Below are 19,300 nucleotides of genomic sequence, written 5' to 3' on the forward strand. Positions count from 1 at the left end.
ACACACACACACGCACACACACACACACACACACACACACACACACACACACACCATCACACTCTGAAGATTCTCCGCCCAGTTTAGATCAGACTTGGCAGCGTTTTATCACTTTTTAGCAAGCAGGTCCTCGGAGATAAGGTGTGTGTGTGTGTGCACGCACGCACGCGTTCATATGAGTAAAAACTTCATTATATTCACCTCACAGAGAGTTCACTGTGCCACGCTCACAAACGCACAATCCAACACAATCATCTGCTGAAATAATGAGAGCAGATGGACTTTTATTTGTGAATCTCATTAAGAACCACATGTGACCCGGAGAGATCCGAGCCGGCGCCGAACATCTGTGTCGATGTAACCACTTATGACTCTTTTATCACTACTTTAATAAGCGCACACGAGTTTTGAACGACTATTCACTTATATTCTCTCTATTAGTAGTCATGACCTAATTTCCTGTTTCTCACTTTCCTTCCCATCCAACCTCCCTCTTTGCTGTTGGCAAGCGTCTATTTAAATTGAACTATTATAGTTCAACTAGTATTTCAACGTGTATAACATGAATGAAACGATGTATTTAGATGTTTATGTGTGTTCTTGTGTATGTTGTGTTGCTGAAGCTGCACGTTCTAACTCCAGTCTGGTCCAATTGCAACATCGGTGAAGATTAGAAAGGGTTTTGTGTACAGTGAGTCAGCCATAACATTATGACCACCTGAAGTGTGCTGTGTTTGGATCATTAAAGATGCACATCATGTGAAGTCCTACAGTTTATATAGCTTTGATTATATAGTTTAGATGGAACAGATTGAAACACATACAATAAGAGAAAATTGTCCTAAATTCACAGTAAAAGAGAAATTCATGAAACATTAAACAACAAAATAAAAATGTAACTTAGCACTGATAGTAGATCTATCAGTCTGCAGATTTATTACAAATTCGAAACTCTGCAGCGAGAATTCTGACCTGCTCTAGTAGGAGAACTTGCATTTTCCTGATTCTTAAAACTCTGCATTGGCTGCCAGTTTCTTACAGGATCAATTTTAAAAGTTAAAATTTTGATCGTTAAAGCACTTTGTGACCCTGGTCTAGAAAGATGCTTTACAAATAACTGTTACTTACTTACTTAATTACTTACTCTCTTACTAACTTACTATATATATATATATATGTATATATATATATAAAACTTCATTTTTAACATTTCAACAGTGTATTGAAATGTCTTTAAAAAGTGAACCTCATGCTACATTTGTGACTTTTCAATTCTTTCCTCTAACTTTAAACCCTCGTTTTTTGATGTGGAGGAAACCTCTCCCGACTTTACTGACACCCATGTTGTGCAGATATTTGAAGGCCCACAGCAGATGGTCATAATGTTATGGCTGCTCAGGCCTGGTATATGAGTTCTAACAAGATCTGACGACTGTATTTCACGCCTGACTCTTTGACTTCATCCACTTTTCCCCCCCCGTCTCTCTCTCTCTTTCTCTCTCTCTCTCTCTTCCTCAGACCCAAATCCACACCGACCCCCACCTCCTCCCTGAACACCAACGGGGTGCCAACAGAGTCTGTGGACTATGACCGGTTGAAACAGGTGACTGGACCACATGTTTCATCGTCACGTATAAATCTTAATCGAGTCATCTCTGGTTTCTATCGAGTTCATTTGCAAATGTGTTTCCAGGACATCCTGGACGAGATGAGAAAGGAACTGTCGAAGTTGAAAGAAGAGCTGATTGATGGTGATTTGACTCTTGAATCTTCTGAGCCTCACACGTGCACTCAACACACACACGGTATCAAGCCTCACAGGACGCGTCACAAGTTTAGTCGCGATCTCGCGAAATGTAGAAATATTTTTTGCCGGTTTTTCCTCAAATTAAAGGTTGAATATACTGGTTTTATTTATCTGACTCAGCAAATGTGCAATGCTCAACTTGTAAAGAAAAACATGGAAATCGTGTAACTTTTAAACTTTCATTAAATTAAAAATATCTAGCGCTTTGTTTTTTAAAGTGATAAAGATATGACTAAAACTTTTTTTTAATCATCATATTATTTGTCTTTAAATATCTTTATTTGTCCAGCCATAAGAACAATGTTTCTTTTTTTCTCCCCTTTTTCCAAATGATACAAAAGCTTAAAAATACATAATCACAGACATAAAACCTTTAAAAATGTATATTAATAATATAAGAAATATTATTTAATGAAATGATTAAATGCCCCATATTTCTAATAATTCAGATTCAATAGAAATAACACAAAAACACTTAACTGGCTGGTATTTCTCTTTTTTTTAAGTAATTAATTTAAACGTTTAAAAAAAATGCAGTGTCTCTCTTCCAGTCCTATCGTTTAGTAATTTGTCTTCATGAATCCTTAATACAACCCTCATTCAAACATATACATGTACATAATGATAATAAAAAGTCTGCTCTCTTATTTCCATCACCTGTTCTTCTGTGCTCAGCGATCCGGGAGGAGCTGGGAAGATCCAGCACGGCGTAGACGATCCTGATCCACAGCCACGAGAACCAACCCCGGATATTTAGGTTCATCGATCACGACACAGCAGCACAGAACAAAAAAAAAACGACAACCATTACAGATGATGATGACAATATTTTGTAGAGGAGCGAACAAAAGGAGTTGGACGTGCAACCTTCACCTTTAGATGTGACTCCCCTCGACTCCTCCTGCAGAGGGAGCCAGAGAAGAAGAAGAAGCCTTTATGCAAAGATAAAATCCACTTTTTCTTTCCCCAAATAACTCTTGAAAGATTCTACTAACCGACGGAGAGCAAGAGATCTGAGCACGTCTTTCTCTTAGGAGGGAAGCTTCCATCATGCCATAGGGTTAGCGTGGAAACGTGTGTGTATGTTACTGTGTGTGTATGGGGGGGGGACTCTGAAGTCCACTGTAAAGCTCGTCTTCCTCAAATACTATTTTAACCTGAATATGTACAAAAGACAGAAAAGTTATTTAGTAAAGAATATCTATTCATCATGTCTGTTCTAGGTCCATATCCAGTAGCTGAATAATCCCACTTTTCCTCGTTCATTTGTGGACTCGTTCTCTCATCGGTTTCATGCTCGAACCTTTTCTATCCTTTCCTTCGCCACGAAGTTGCATCTGTTGTTGCAAGCAATAAGTGTAGCATCCTTCACACATCCCCGTGATGTCACACTTTTATATGTTTTCGGTGCGCACGAGCAAAACTGTAGAACAATTTTTCTAAATCGACGTCTTTTTTTCTTTTGTCCTGATAATAATACCCACGAATGATGCATCGTAGCTGCGTCTGGTTCTTACCTTCAGCCGGGACAGGAGAAGCTGATGTCGGGGACACGGGCGTGAACGTGCCATTTGCTCTTCACCGGTGCTTTCATTTGTTTCTCGCCTTTACTTTGAAGCTCATTTTCTTTCTTTCTTTGCCCCTGAAACTGTCTCATCTGTTAGTCAATGCAGTACAATCATGGAGTCTGAATGAGATCTTCGGCCAAGATAATAATTAAGATTTTAATATCATTAAACAAGAATACATTTCAATAAATGTTAATAAATTGATTGCCAAATAAAATAAACTTAATATAAATGCTTCTGAAATACAAAGTAGCTCATGTTAGTTTGAACAGTACGACTAAAAGAATAACAATTTGGCTTTTTTTTTTTTAAAACGTCCAATTATAAAATATTTAACATTTAAAATGTAAGAGAAAATAGATTTATTAACTTAAAATAAATTGAGTACCAACATAAAAAAGTAGAATGTATGTGATTTTTTATTACTTTTCATCATTAAATTATAAATATATTGGAATTCATTGGCAGGTTTGTGAGTAACACGTGGAATAAACTTCTTTCTAAGTATCTAGTCGTTGTTACATCTGGGATCTCATCGGACGACTACAGTCTGAGCTACAATCAACATGTTATTTAAGTGACAACCGATACTGTGATTCAACGAGAATAATGATGTCTTTTCACTTCACAATCATACTGAGTAAACATCTGAGGGTTTACAGCATTGATCGCACTTTAGGACAGATGATTTACACAAAAGGGCCCAACATCCTGTCGCCAACAGTGAAGTGTCACCAAAGGAATCCACACAATCACGCTCAACAAAGTCGCCTTTTTTGTTTTTGTATCGTCTCCGACAAGTGAAATAAGTTGGTTTGTGCCTTGTTCCGAAGTTGCATTTATCATGAGGATTAAATAGTGAGTTATTCTGAAGACAGTTTTTTTCCTTCCTGGTGTTGAGAGAAAAAAAGGGATCTTTCGCTCCCTGTTATTATATATTTACAGCCTTTATTTTGTTTTGTTTTTTACACAAATTTGTCAACTGTGCAATGTGTGTGACGAGAGTGGTAGAGAGAGAGGTTCCCTCATGCCATTTAGATGTCTTTACACTCCTGGATCAAATCTGCCATTAGATCTCATGAGGGAACGGAAGGAGTCGTGCTGTAGAAGTGAAGTCGAGGCTCGAGAAAGTTGCAAAGGTTGGTTTAATCGAACACTGTCGTCCTGAAGGTCCCATTCTGTTCTCATGTTACTTTGTCTTTTCTTACATGCTAACATTGTTTTGTTTGAGCAACTTCAATAAAAATTGCAATATGAGATTCAGTGTTTTGATTTCTAATATCTTTTATGGTGTTTTTATCGACAGAGTCGTGAGTATTACGTTTTTGTCGATGATTGTTTGCTTTGCCTTGAAGCAACAGGAAATATGATTAAAATAGATTTTAAAAAATAAATCTGCTTATTTAACATATAGAAGTTTAACAAGCCCTTTGTCAGATTCTTTAAAACGACAGTTACAGGTGTAGGTAGAACTGTGGTTATAGGTGTTACCTCTGCGCACCCTTTGACCCCTGACAGGAAATCTGTTGCTCGCCTGTAAAACATTGATGGAGTGCCTGTGTAGAGATCAGACGTATATATAGTCGGGTCTGGCGCTGACTATGAGGTTATGTGAGGACTCTTGCAGCAAGTGAACTGTGTGTGTGTGTGTGTGTGTGGTGAAGTGTTTCTCAGACAGGAAGTCAAGGGCGACTTTAAAGCGGTGGAAGGGAAGAAAGATGAAATGTTAGCTCATTGGATGGTTTGAATTTTTTTCTTTCCATCTTCCTGTGACCGTTTTTTTTTATTTTTAACATTTCAATAATTTTAAGTTTAAATCTTAAATTTGTTTGTCCGACAAGTTCCCTGTTTTCCAGACCCTTGCCCCAACATAACTTCCTTTATGTGAACTGTCTCACCAATGTATTTTTTTAGCCATTGAAAACTTATTTTCATCTCTAACTTTTTCTTCAAAATATGAAATATAGAATAGAATAGAAAATAGAAAATGTTTATTCATCCCCAGAGGGGAAACACACTTTTACAACAGCACAGTTGAAAAAAATAAAGTGCAGGGAAAAAAGAAATAATAAAAGAGATAATAAAAAAATAAAAAAGCAGGTTTGGTTCCTGACTGGATCTAATAAACTGGCTTCATAATTATAATTTCTATTTCTATTTATTTATTTTTTATTTGGTAAGTTTGTATTTCCTTTTAAGCTTTCACTCTTACTGCTGCTCCTCTGTCCAGGATCATCTCCGTCAATGGTCTCCTTCCGTTCAACAACCCCTGCACTCACTTCTTCACCTCCTTCTTCGGAACTGTTTTCACTCCTTACCTTCGTGCTCGTCATTCAATAAAAGTGTAATCTTATCAACCATTTTCCCTCCCACTTTTTTTTTTTTTTTTTCCAGATAACAGCTTTTTAAAATACATAGAACACACTTCTAGCTCAGAAACATTGTTGTTTTGTGTATTATGAATGTTTATTTATTGTTATTACTAAAGTATAAGCAAACGACAATTCTTAATAGAATGTATTGCAAAGTAATTTAAAAAATGTTTATTCAAAAAGTCAGGATTGTTCGCTGAATAACGAATATCTACTTGAATTTAGTGTCTCGCGCGCATTTTGACAACGGTAAACAAAGTAGGGTGTGACGTCACACCCGCGTAAGCGAATCGTTGATCAGTTTAAAATCCCGGCGACAGCCAATCGGTGAACGCGGCTGTTTGAATTGAACGCCGGCCGGACCAATAGGAAGGCAGCGCGCCTTCTCACTCACTGGTGGGTTTGGCCCTTCGAGGGAGGGAGAACCAGCGCTACGTCAAACGGTGTCAAAGTCCGTTTAATAAATACAAAAATATTGTTTCTTTCCGGTGCGAGGATTACCTCGAATCTCGCTTGGCTTGAATACGGATCCAGAAAGAGGGGTGAGTGTTTCGGTGAAGCGTTTTTTTTAACCGCGAAACTGCAAAGAGCTGCATGTTTCTATTGTTAGGAAATGGAGACTTAGCCGCTGCTACGGGATCTGGCTACTTCCTGGATGCGTAACTTATTCCCGCTGCACAGTTACCGGTGACACTTGAGTGTTTGTTTACACCTGCAAAATCCTCAGTGTCGTTATTATTATTTGTCTGTGTTTAGTCGCTTGTTGTGTCGCTCATTCTACACCCCAGTGCTGGAACTTTACTAAAAACTGAAAGCGAGATTAGTTTGGCGTAACTCTTCACACTACAGACATTAGACGGTGACGATCTAATTCATATTGCAAAGCTAACGTTAGCTTCCGAGTCTTCTTGTGCGCCATGTGTGTGTGAGTCTCCCGGGTAAAGATATATTTAAACTGTTTAGCTTGTTTACTGGTGTGTGTGTGCGGAGTGTAGACGGTTGTTCCATCGCCAGGTTTGTTTTCTCCCTGAACAGCGTTTGAATGCATGACGTTTTCCCTCCTTTACATTCCGTGCCTGAAGCTAACGGTGGAAACGTTAAAGAAACAGCGACTTCTTTTTGTTCACCACGATTTTGGATCGATTTAGAAATAATATTATTATTGGCTCAAGTGTTTAAGCGGAAGAAAGTGGACTGACCCTTGATATACGTGACTCTAGAATTATCTCTGTCACAGTGCGGGAATCAGAATACAAGTTTAATAGATACATGACATTAAAAAATAAACCAATAGTTTATCATAGTGTTTCTCACCAGCTTTATTTACCTCATGCCTGCGTTTCAAGATAAAAAGTTATTTTTTTTAACTCTACACGAACACGTGTCTTTAATCTAAATAACCTTGTATATCAAGATGTACTTTTACAATATCACAAAACCACCTAATGTTAGAGAGACCTTGATTTATCATTTACTGTATATCTAAATGTATATAGTACACATTCAACTAGTCTTCCTCGTGGCACGAAACCCCCCCCATGGATCAACGTCACCCCTAAGAATGAGGGGAAACACTGTGACCAGCTCTACAGTTTGCCATTGTTGGTCAAACCTCAGAAATGATTTGCATAGATCAACAAATATCTATAGTTGGGGTTATGTTTATTAATACAGATTGTTAAATTTATGGATATTTTTAATTTAATTCTGGAGTATTCTCCACGATTCAAAACTTAAATTATACAACTTGACTCCTTGTCATTTTAATTTCTTTCTATCTAAAAAATGTTTTTGCCTAAAGATTCGTAAGGAACTCTTGGTCACCTCTACATCCGGTTCACTTGATCTGATTCTCAGTTTGGTCTTGTGAGACAGGGAACATAAACCTTACTTCCTATCCATGTTTAAAAAGATGAATAAAATGTTGTCCTCGTTTTATATATCTGACATGGCAGTCTTCTTAGTGGAATGATTTATATTTTTTGATGTTAAATGTGGGCTTGATTTTCTTGAACTCCTGTTGTGTTATCAGTTTTATCTTGACCTTTAAAATATATACTTATTGAATATTGTTTTGTTTGTTTAAACGCTTTGTGACCCTGGTCTGGAAAAGCGCTGTACAAATAAAGATTACTTACTTACTTACTTTTAAAACTAGATGAATATCGACTCTTCAATGCTTGGCTTCACACGTGAAATCCACTTCCAGCCGCTCATCATCTGATTCCTATAATGCATTTAAAAGAAACTCCACTCATACCAGGTGGAGCTACACAGGAAGGGGAGTTGGCTTCACTTTGGAGTTAAAAGTCCTCTCACGCAGGCCAGTTAAATAGTGATGGGAAACTCTCATCGGTCTCCATCCGGCCCAGACTTCCACATTTCATATGGGACGCAGCCTTTGGAGCAGCAGAAGATCAGGGGGACTAACTCTGGGTGTGTCACGTTTGAGATGGATTTCTTCTGGATGTTGTTGACATTTTGTTGCTGGTTAAGTTTGGATTAAGCTGCAGATCATTGTTACAGCGTTTTGATGTTGGTAATGCTGTTTCTAGTGTTTGCTGTTTAAGTTGATCCTAAGTGTACCCTGAGTGGTATTCGCTTCCGTGTTCTCCTGTCATTACTGAAGTCTGAGTCCTTTGACAAAGCGGGTCTTTTAATGAAAGCGTCTGCTGACTGGAGGCTGTTATCACTCCAGCTGAGTAGTTTGTCAACATATGGTTTTGTGTCAACTTCTCCTTGCTAATCTACATTATCTACTCTTTTTTTTCTAAATGATCGATTGATTTAAAGTAGATTTCTGAAAGCGATAAATACATAGGCCTAATGGTAAACATACTTTGCTGTTTTGAACTTTAAACTACTGCAAACAGCGAGTACTTGGCTGATCTTCCCAGTGGCTGTTTTCTTCTTTCTCAGAGCACCCTGAAGCTTATTAGGAACTTTGGTAATTTTATGAAACTGTGAGTTAAGGTGGCTTTTGAATTGTACTTTGTGAAAAGGCTACCGACTCCATTTGATTTTTAAATCCCCACAACTGAAGTGTACATTTGTAAACATCCCTTTCCATTGTAAGGAATTAATCACATTGACTATGTGCTTGACCTCTGGAGCGTAAGAAAGTCTCTCCATTATGGTATCTTTACCAATGCGTGCCCCTAAAATAAACACTCTATTGTCAATGGCAGAGGAGATAAAGCTTCCGTCAATGACTTGAATCAATCATTTAAATCTTATCTATAATGCTCTTGAAACACGAAGATGCATCCTTTCACAAGTTAACTTGGCTGATAAACATTTTTGGAAGTGAAAGCCACCATCTAAACGTCTAATGTGGTGCCTTTTGGTGAATTAAATCCTAAGGAAAGTCTTGAAGTGACTAATGTTTTTCAATAACAAACGCGTTGACATGTTTTGCGAGCCTGATCATTGCTTTTTTTTCATATTTTGTCTCTGACTTCTGGCTACTAGAGTTTGTGTGGGAGTTCTTTCAACTGTCACAGTCGAGAGTTGGTCAAGGTCCCAAAATATGTGCATCGATTTTGTGATCCCTGCAATCTTCCACACGTGCAAATCTTCCATCAATTCTACAACCCTTTTTCACGAGGGATTGTGGGTAAACCCCACGTGGACAGACCTGTCAGCAGTTCTGAAGCAGTCTGCCTCTAGTTATCTACGCTTATGTTTTCTGCATAGTGCTGACCTCGCCGGGTTTTCCTCTTTGTTGCCTAGTGCTGCTTGCTACAGTGAGTTACAGCTCTGGTGTGTTAAGTCTGTTGCCGTACTACTAACTTTTCTAGATCAGCCTTTAGACGGGTCATTGTGGATTTATTACTTTGAATTTTTTTGAAAATCAACTGGCCTTAATGAGTGCTTTTGTTCATGACCTAAAAATTAAAAATGATGTAGAAAAAAGAATGTTTCTGCAGCAATGAATTAAATATATTGTTAGATTAATGAATGTTTTTTGAAAGTTTTATGTTCTCAGGAATGATATGTAATGTGTACCTTGTCTTGTGAAGCAATATGCCATACAAATAATTAGAATTTGTTGGCTTAGCCTAAAGGTAAATGCATCCCTTATTTGTCTCGGTTCCTTTATTTAAAGAGGCCTTCTTTTACTGGTATTACTTAACATTTTCTTCCTTTTACTTTCTGTTTCTCTTATAACATTTGCTTCGTCTGTTGCTCTTTCTTTCGAAGGAGAATGCCGGCTGTGAAGTACCAGATGGGGGAGCAGGTGATGGGCCGCTGGCCTGGTAGCAACCTGTATTATGAAGTCAAAGTCTTGGGCTATGATTTGGACAGTGGTTATTACACTGTCATTTACAAGGACGGGACTGAGCTGGAGCTCCGAGAGCAAGACATCAAGGTGAGTTCACAGCTGAATGCATTTACAACGAACACTTGTATAATGTTCTTTCAGTTCCTTTTTTTGAGATAGCTTGAGTTGGATACTCTTTGATCGTGATTGTGAACCCCGACATTTTTTACGTTTGCCAAAACAAATACAGGCGAACCGTGCAAGTGCAAACAAACCCTAGCCATGTTATCTGTGACACTGAGAGCAAATGTCAAACTCATTCAGGATTTGGACCATATGACTAATGCATGACTATAAAAAAAAGTGTATTTTTCCAGAATTTTTTCATTTCTTCTCTTGAAAAAAACAATTTGACACATCTGAAAGATGGACTAATGAATATTGTCACACATGTGCATAAATGCATCAAATGTTAACTAATCCAAGGTGTAATAAATGACTGTTAACATTTGGAAAAAGCGATGATGGTCTTTTAATAAATTTGTGGGAAAACGAGGAAAAAGTTCTTAAAATAAACTTGTTTTGTTTCCAGAGTGCAACAACTTTCCAGACCCGTTCCCGCTCCAGGTCCCGGTCTCGGTCACCAGGACGGCGCAGCAGTCGTTCCCGCTCTCCGGCCCGCACCACAAGGCGCTCTTCGTCGCGCATCGCCGCCGAGAGCGTCGCCCTGTCTCGCAAGGACAGAAAGCTGAACGATACGGTGGAGGTCAAGCTCGTTCCTCTGGTAAGGGACCAGCAGTCGGGTCATCTGAGAAGGGCAAAGATCAACTAAAGATAGGTCAACGTGTTGTAATGTGATACGAGGTTCCAGGCAGGATCCTTATGCCTTAAACAACTACACGCGTTGGTTTTTGTAAATTAAAGGGAGCACATATCACCACATCATCAGAATATTATCATTTGTGTCCATGTGTCCATGTCCTTACCTCATGTTTTTACCTCTGTGTCCCTCTTCATCTCCATCACCATCCCTCCATTGTGGCCCAAACAACAGACGACAAAGAAGCTCGAGAACAATAGCAACAATAAACATGAAAAGAAAGAAGAGAAACAAAAAGAGGAGAATAACGCGACTAGCAAAGTGACAGAGGTAAGTTGTGGGGTTTAAAGGCAAAAATGTTAATGTTTACAAATGCTTTGATTCGACGACTGACTTCACAGTAGATCTGAATTGAAATTTGATTTAAAATCAAAACGGTAAATGACAAGAAGGACTGTTCCAGCGGATGGTGGGTCCAAACTGGTTTTGAGCTAAGTTTGTATCTACTGGAATGTCATGATGTGTGCAGGGTCTGGTTTGTGAGGGTGTTTTCCAGCAGAGAGGCCCCCCTCACAAGATCATAGCCCGTGTAGCGGGTCACATGCAGCACCAACACATGGTTCTGCATGCTTTACCTTTTCTGCTGTGACGGTTTCTGACAGTTTCAATCTCCAGCAAGAACAACAAGCACCACTTCTATCTCTTTGTATTCCGTTTGTGTAAAAACATAGCTAGTGTTATATTATAAAGGACTTAATTAGCCCGTCTGCTCCATATTATTTTACAAACCTTTGTCGCCTCATTGTATTTTACTTAGCCACCACCAATTTGAATTGTATTTGTATCCAAAAATATGTCCAAACATCAGATTTAAAAGCTGCTGCAGTCGACTGTATCCTCTCGTCCTCAGTCATCACTGGGATTTTATTCTTCCTCTTGCTGTGGAGGACGTAGTAAAATAATAAAACATATCTTCTTTCTTTCAAGACTATATTGAAATATAAACCACCAAAGAACATTTATTAAAAAATATTATTTCTAAGTCACAAAAATCTTTTTTTTTTTTTTCTTGAATTTTATGCAGTTCTTTTGAAAATCGATTAATAACTGGATTTTTTTTATTTATTATTAATTCATTTTTTAAGTATGTAAATCGTAGACCATCTGAGAATTACTGATTCATATTTCATATTTTTCCATTAATCTTATAACAAAAGATGAAGCAATTAACAAATACAAATGAATTCAATCATTTTCTTCCACTTGTTTTCTCATTACACACGACCCTGAATAATAAAACAAGCCTTTTTTTTTCTTTTTTTTTTACAAAGTCAGGGGACAAGGCAGAGCCAGAGGCCGAGAAAAACCAGGGCCGCTATAATCTGCGCCGCAGGAAGGACGACGGCGATTCTAAACCCGTGGAAGAAAAACCAGAGAAGCTGGAAGAGAAAGAAGTCAAGATTGCCACTGCTTCTGTTTCCAGCTCTCTAGACTTCGGAGGCAAGTTAGGTAGGTCCCGTGACGGACGGGTAGTTCATTGATGTTTGTGGATGTGAGGTGTGCTTTGAAGCTAACATGATGGTGCTCCTTCAGGAGCGTACCTGTGGCTTCTCTTCCTGCCTTCATGGGTTCTGTTCGTGGTGCTGCAAGGCAACCTGGAGGACCCAAGTCTGGTCAACTTCCCTCCTCCGCTGCCCCCCCTGGAAGCTTTCTGGAACCCTCAAGCTCTTGGATTCGTGGTCCTTTGGACCTTGTTCCAGGCTCTGCTATACATACTACCTGTGGGAAAGGTGAGACTTTACACCGTGAAGTGTGTACAGGAGAGGTCTCTGCTTAAACCAGACGTGCACATGACTCGAGTTTACTGAGGCGGCAGCTGGAATCGCATCAGTGGTCAGGAGGACGTCAATAAGAGGCTACAGGCGCACAATAGGTGCTGCTGAATATAAACCACATCATGTATATTCAGATTTAGTGATGCTTTAACCTCAGACTAGACCTCGTTTGTCATCAAATCTGATTCAAATGTTCACACTCGTGCTGACTTATGACTCTTTATAAGACACGCACGCACACACACGTGTTCATACCAACACAGGGTGAATGAAAACATTCCTTTAGTCAAGCTCTAATCCTTGTTTTCGGTATGTCTCTAGCTGAGTGAAGGAATGCCGCTGAAGTCTGGTGAGAGGCTCAAGTACAGAACCAATGGTGAGTTTTCTTCCAGTTAAAAACATGTTAATAACCGATGACTACAAATCCACCACATTATCAATTAGAAACCGGTGTTTGAAATATTAACGTTGAAACGATTGTATAAAAATGATTGTTATTACCACGTTTAATTTTTAATTAAATTAAATCACAACACATTTTTAATACTGTTTTACATGTAAACAGAGTTTTAGAACAATCTCCAATATACGTATATAATTTTATTATCATAATAGTTGCCTGTTTATACACTTTTTATTGACTTTTCTACAGAATTAACTGTTTTGTTTCGTGTCGCCACCAGGTTTTTTCGCCATCGCCGTGAGCGCCGCAGCAGTGGCAGCAGCTGTCCACCAGGGCGTCGACCTCACCTACATCCACACCAACTTCCTGCAGCTCGCCACAGCAACGTTCCTCATCTCCGTCGTGCTCAGCACGTACCTGTACATCCGCTCTGCTCAAGCACCGGCAGACCAGCGAGCACTCGGAGGGAACTCTGGTGAGTTCGTCAGCGACAGGTTGACTCTGAACACGCTGGACACACTGCGATCGATTACGTGAAACTTCTTCTTTTTTTTTTCCCCCAACAGGAAGTTTCGCTTATGACTTTTTCAAGGGACGTGAACTGAATCCTCGCATCAAGAACTTTGATTTGAAATTCTTCTGCGAGATGCGCCCGGGGCTGATCGGTTGGGTGAGTGCCTGTGAATAATCCTTTATCCAACACGTTCGTCTTCCATCTGTTAACACAAGGATTTGTTTCAGTGTTTGATCAATTTTGCGATGGCGCTGGCGGAGATGAAGCTGCAGGGTCTGGACTCGCCCTCGTACGCCATGATCCTGGTCAACGTCTTCCAGCTCATCTACGTGGTCGACGGACTCTGGAACGAGGTTTGTCGACGACGAATACGATCTCATGGGAGCAAGTGTGTTGACGATGAGATGTTTGTCAGGAGGCCATCTTGACCACCATGGACTTGATGCACGATGGGTTTGGCTTCATGCTGGCGTTCGGGGATCTGGTCTGGGTTCCCTTCACGTACACCCTGCAGGCCTACTATCTGGTCAGCCACCCGAACATCCTGAGTCCTGCCGCCGTCGCATCCATCGTCCTGCTGAAGCGTAAGAAACTGTTGTGTTGTCGTCAAGTTTCAACTATTGACATTGTTTTTCTTTACAGTTGTCGGATTCTACATCTTCAGGAAATCCAACTCTGAGAAAAACAACTTCAGGAGGAACCCGTCTGACCCCACACTATCCCGTGAGTAATTAAAAAAAAAGATATATGGTTATTTTTTGAGACCCTGTTTGCAACATGAGAGAATCCAAAACCATCCAAAACCGTTTTGTCTGAGATCAGTGTGTCTGGTCACATGGAGCCTGTTGGCTACAGCAGCAGATACTTCTGCAGCCTTAAGTCAGAACTGCCCTGCAAATGGTGGATGAATCAAGCTCCTCCGTGTAAGAACCACAAACGCTTCATGATCGTCGAGTCCTCGCAGTAGTTCTGTATATTTTTGTTTAGATGCGTTTTCATAAAGCGTCCATTTTAAGACAGAAATGAACACAAAGGCGTTGAGTTGGTCTTGAATTAAATTTCAACTGGTATTAATTCTTTAGAAGCGCAAGAAATGACCGCAACAAAAACTATGAACTGAAACTCATAGTCTGTGATACTTTTCAATCTCCACAAAGTTCAGTAAATAGTTGTTTAAGAAACAGTTTATATATGAGAAATAACAAAACACTTTCAAACATGGCGGAAGTGTTTGCTTCAGTTTGCTTCATAATAGGTTTATTTTTGACACTTGACATGTGGTTCTGCAGCTCAGTCGTCCTCATCATTTGCTCATTGTGTGCAGATCTGAAGACCATCCTTACAGCTACGGGGAAGAGCCTGCTGGTGTCAGGATGGTGGGGCGTCGTCCGTCACCCCAACTACCTGGGAGACCTCATCATGGCTCTGGCCTGGACGCTACCCTGTGGTAGGTCAACGTTAAACACCTGTTCACTGGTGCTGATCGATCAGATTGATTCATCTTTCAATGATCACATGACCATCTGATATGTTCAGGAAAGGGTTCGGGTTGTCGGGCTACAGGTATCTTAGTCAGCCTGTGAGATCATGAAAAGATTAGAGAACCTGGAGAAGTGCCAGTTGACCTCCGGGACACTTGAGATCTCCTCACAGCTACTTATCGTAATAATCCTGATGCTTTCTCCGAACAACAACAACAACAACATTTGGATATGATTGAACACTCGTTTTCCTACTGGACTTTGGATGTGATTCCAGCACCGGACTGGTCCGGACTACATGTCTTGCTGCACAGGTTTTGACAAGAGTCTTGTGTTCCAGGCTTCAGCCACCTGCTGCCCTGGTACTACATGATCTACTTCATCATCCTGCTGGTCCACCGAGACTCCCGGGACATGAGGGAGTGCAGGAGGAAGTACGGCTCGGCATGGGAGGAATACTGCCGGACGGTTCGCTACCGAATCATCCCGCGCGTCTACTGAAGGACTTCACTCCGGACTATTCTGAGCCCAGGCCAGTGTTTCTCTGGGGAAGACTCACAACACACCCGAATAAGGATCGAGGTCATAGTTTCTTTTTTACAATTTTAAACAAAGGATTTTAATTTTTTAATTCACAGCGGCTGCAGAACATTTTATATTCGAGACAGACTTTTTATCTTGGAGAATTCTCCATTTTAATCCGGGGAAAAAAAAGAAAAAAAGAAATGCGTTCGAGCAAAAGGAGAACGACAAACCTCTGCACGAATGTTGTGGTAGGATGTATATTTATGTATATACACATTTGTTTTTATACTCCCAGGAAAAAACTCACCACTTCACAATCTCCTGAGTTGTTATTTGTGTTCAGTGCTCAAGAATTGCATCAATCTGCGCTCGCAATAATTGTGTTCCTTCCTTATTTGAAGATACTGCTTGTGTGTATTGTGTGAAGGACGGTCGTGTACAGAGGACTCGCGCTCTTTCTCAGGAATTTGCACGCTACAGAAAACAGTTTTTCGTTAGGGGGCTGCACATCGATTTAACAAACCACAAATATTGACACGTTTTTTTTTCTAAGATTATTTGGCATAGTTATGCTACCTCAGGGTCGTTCACTGTCCAATCCCACCAGTGACCACTAGGTGTCAGTGTTTACCACCGTTAGAGTCGCACCAGTGTTGCTCATTGATGCATTTTTTTCAACTAAATAATTTCCTCTCGCATTAATTTAGGTTTCACCTGCACAAGCTTAGCTGTCCATGTTGCCATGACAACCGTTCAAACGAAGTGAATCCTGTGAGAAGCCGTCGGTTGTGTTCGCACTGACCGGTGCATCTCCAGACCTGAGCAGCTGTAGTGAATAAGTAGCAACACATTCTAGACTAGGAAGGATTTGAATGCCGTGCTGACTGAAGACTGTGTAAATAATCTCATTTTTTCAATGTGCTATGTTTTGTTTCTTTGGATAGAACGATATTCACGACACCCAGTAGATATTTAATGTTGCTTTTGCTTGACATGTGTTTTTTTTTTGTTTTTTTGATGGCAACACAGACTCTTGACCCGACCACCGTCCAGTTTGGGCGAATATTGACTGTCCTTCAGATTCATAATTCGGACCATCTTGGTTCTGTACTAAAAAGAAAACTTGACGAAGAAGTCGGTTGTATCGCTTTTGAGACTGGAAGAGTTAATTTTACAAATGTTGCAAAATAAAATAAAGATTTACAGTATTTCCTTTGACGTTTGCCTTCTGTGTGTTGGTGGAAGTAGATTCATCTTAATGTGAAATAAATGACTGTTTACTTTCTCAATATGGTATTAACCTATGGAGATGAGAGAAATATTGCAAAGTATATCCATTTATTTAACAAAGCTACAAATTATTAAAACATTTATTAAAAAAAGGTTAAATATATTATTTTAAATGTTTTATCGACTACTCTTATTTTGAAAGAGTTGGCTCGTGTCACTAGACGAACTTTTTGGTTTGTAACAAAATTCGCTCCAAAAAAAACGTCGCCGACCATCGTATAAAACAACGTTTACATCGAGAGGTAAGTTATTGTTTTAAACAAACTTCAAGACGCTTAATGTAAAGAATCTTCTAGTGATAACGTGTTTAAATAGCAACTGTTAGCGTTAGCTGCACATTGAACAATAAACAAACATTTCTGAATATAGATGTGAACTAGTTGTGTGGATAAACATAATTGTGCCAATTATTAAAATGTTACTTCTGATTTAGAGGTATTTATAAAATATAAATACTAAACATGATAAAATCTATTTACCGATTATTTTCCAAACGAAGATTTTTTATTTTACGAATATTAATGTTTTCTAACTGCATCTAATTTCCTTATATTTAAAATAAATACTTTTGTAAATAGTTTAAAATCTACGTCCATTTTGTCCGAATTGATACATAAATACGAAAATACACCAAATATCTTCACAATCCAGATATTTGAAATATTAATATAATAATTTGTATAGCATCGTTAGCGGGGATTTTATACGATGAGTACGAGTAAAATAAAGGTAGAAAATTGTGTTTACACTTTTTTTTTTCTAATTAAAATTACGTCACTTTATGTTTTATAATATTTTTGCTGTTGCGGAGTGTGGCCAGTAGAGGGCAGGTTGTGGTTGGGTCTTGTGAACGGTTGATCAGCTGATGATGATTAACAGTTGAAAAATATAATTAAAATGTTTGTATCTTGTTTGAATCCACCAAGCTTGCAATTATTTTCATTAAACTTCTCGTAAAAACATCAATTTAATATATTTTGTTTAAACGCTCGTCCATTTAAACAAAATATATACTTTAAGGGAAAGTCAGTGATGTCTGGTTGCAAGTTGCTGATTAAAAATGTCCAAAATATCCCTGAGAAAATATTTCACTTATTTCTGGAAGGTTCTTACAGTGTACATGCCAATAAGTAAGGTAAGGTAAGGTAAGGTAAAACTTTATTGATCCCTCAGGAGGTCTCCTTTGGGAAATTGTTTAAAAAGTCAATAGAATCTGTAGTTAAATCCCTCATAACGGATCCACTAAACATGCATCAGGCATGAATATGTGTCCTTGGTTTCAGGCCTCGCAGTGTTTTATTGGCGGCTTGGATGTCGACTCTGACTTGTATTCTTAGCTCCTCTCCTGACATCTCTGACTCGCGTCCGTCAACACCTCCACTTCCCCGGAGACCTCGTCCATCTCTGCTACGCCCCGCGAGCCGGGAGGAGTTGAGGGGTGTCGGGAATGTGGGCTTGTAAACAGTGAAAGTTCTTGTGCCGCTTCAGGGACCGGCTTTTAGCTTCCGACGGCTCCTGGTTCAGCAGGAACGTTGGTTGGACTTCCTTGGACTCTCCTTCTGCCCCAGACTTGAACTGCTCTCTGTTCTGTCAACTGTGCCGCAGATCTTAAGCTGAGGCGAGAGCGCGTCGTCCAAAACACACAAGGCTGAAATGTAAACAAACACGGGAGAAAATAATCTGCAGCTGATCCTATCGTGACGAGAAGCTGCAAACGTTTTCATTGAAGAAAAAAAAGTCTTCACTCAGTCAGTGCATCAGGGGCTACGATCGTGACGCCTCGTGTTGAGATCTTTTAATTTATCTTGCTTTGCTGAGTCTCATTTAAATGTTCCTCACTTTTCTCCGATCCTTAAAACTCTTCACTGGCTTCCAGTTTCTTTCAGGATCAACTTTAAAATTCTGGTTCTTACTTTCAGATCTATTCATGGTCAGGCTCCTCCTCACATCACTGATCTGATCCAGCCTTACACCCCAGCTCGGGCTCTGAGGTCTGTGGATCAGAATCTACTGATGGTTCCTGAACACGGTTCAGGACCAGAGGAGAGAAATCCTTCCAGACTGTTGCTCCTAAGCTTTGGAACGATCTTCCTCTCTCTCTGTGTTTGATGATCTACTGACTCCTTCAAGAAACATCTTAAGACGTTTTTATTTGTTATTTGTTTGTTTGTATATACTTTATTGAATATTGTTTTGATTGTTTAAGCGCTTTGTGACCCTGGTCTGGAAAAGCACTATATAAATAAAAATGACTTACTTACTTACTTACTTTTCCTTCTTTTTCTGTTCCATTATCTTCACTGTACCTTCTAGAGTTGTCTATTGTCAAGAACCTCGCGATATGATACGCATCACGATACACTGAAAACGATACGATGTATTGAAATATATCGCGATACTTTAGTAACAAGAATATGTTAT

The 19,300-nt window shown here is 39.4% G+C and overlaps 3 protein-coding genes across 9 annotated transcripts in view; 2 read left to right on the forward strand and 1 right to left on the reverse strand.

The window, feature by feature from the left end:
- The window catches only part of enah (ENAH actin regulator), an 81,428-nt gene extending 76,796 nt beyond the window's left edge, over nt 1-4,632 (forward strand). For all 7 annotated transcript variants that reach the window (XM_087805219.1, XM_087805218.1, XM_087805217.1 and 4 more), the window contains 3 exons: nt 1,519-1,603; nt 1,694-1,751; nt 2,483-4,632. In XM_087805219.1, the coding sequence (XP_087661345.1) occupies nt 1,519-1,603; nt 1,694-1,751; nt 2,483-2,520 (181 nt within the window). In that variant the 3' untranslated portion in view covers nt 2,521-4,632. The remainder of the gene's footprint in view (nt 1-1,518; nt 1,604-1,693; nt 1,752-2,482) is intronic.
- LOC148067455 (transforming growth factor beta-3 proprotein-like) overlaps nt 1-19,300 on the reverse strand; it is a 179,205-nt gene that overhangs the window by 4,267 nt on the left and 155,638 nt on the right. The window lies entirely within an intron of this gene.
- Nucleotides 6,148-16,428, forward strand: lbr (lamin B receptor). Its single transcript, XM_087805227.1, has 14 exons — nt 6,148-6,289; nt 9,951-10,119; nt 10,604-10,795; nt 11,066-11,161; nt 12,163-12,340; nt 12,425-12,621; nt 12,988-13,042; nt 13,350-13,544; nt 13,636-13,739; nt 13,811-13,936; nt 13,999-14,167; nt 14,226-14,306; nt 14,908-15,030; nt 15,405-16,428. Exons 2-14 carry the CDS (start codon nt 9,955-9,957, stop codon nt 15,563-15,565), a joined length of 1,842 nt encoding a protein of 613 aa, XP_087661353.1. The 5' UTR covers nt 6,148-6,289; nt 9,951-9,954; the 3' UTR covers nt 15,566-16,428.

Source organism: Callionymus lyra, chromosome 13, assembly GCF_982586985.1.
Source record: "Callionymus lyra chromosome 13, fCalLyr1.hap1.1, whole genome shotgun sequence".
NCBI classification, from domain to species: Eukaryota; Metazoa; Chordata; class Actinopteri; order Syngnathiformes; family Callionymidae; genus Callionymus; species Callionymus lyra.

Coding starts and splice junctions, on each gene's coding strand:
- lbr (XM_087805227.1), top strand. CDS start 9,955: ATGCCGGCTGTGAAGTACCAGATGGGGGAGCAGGTGATGGGCCGCTGG. Junction 12,341..12,424: donor AGACTTCGGAGGCAAGTTAG/GTAGGTCCCGTG, acceptor GTGCTCCTTCAG/GAGCGTACCTGTGGCTTCTC. Junction 12,622..12,987: donor ACATACTACCTGTGGGAAAG/GTGAGACTTTAC, acceptor GTATGTCTCTAG/CTGAGTGAAGGAATGCCGCT.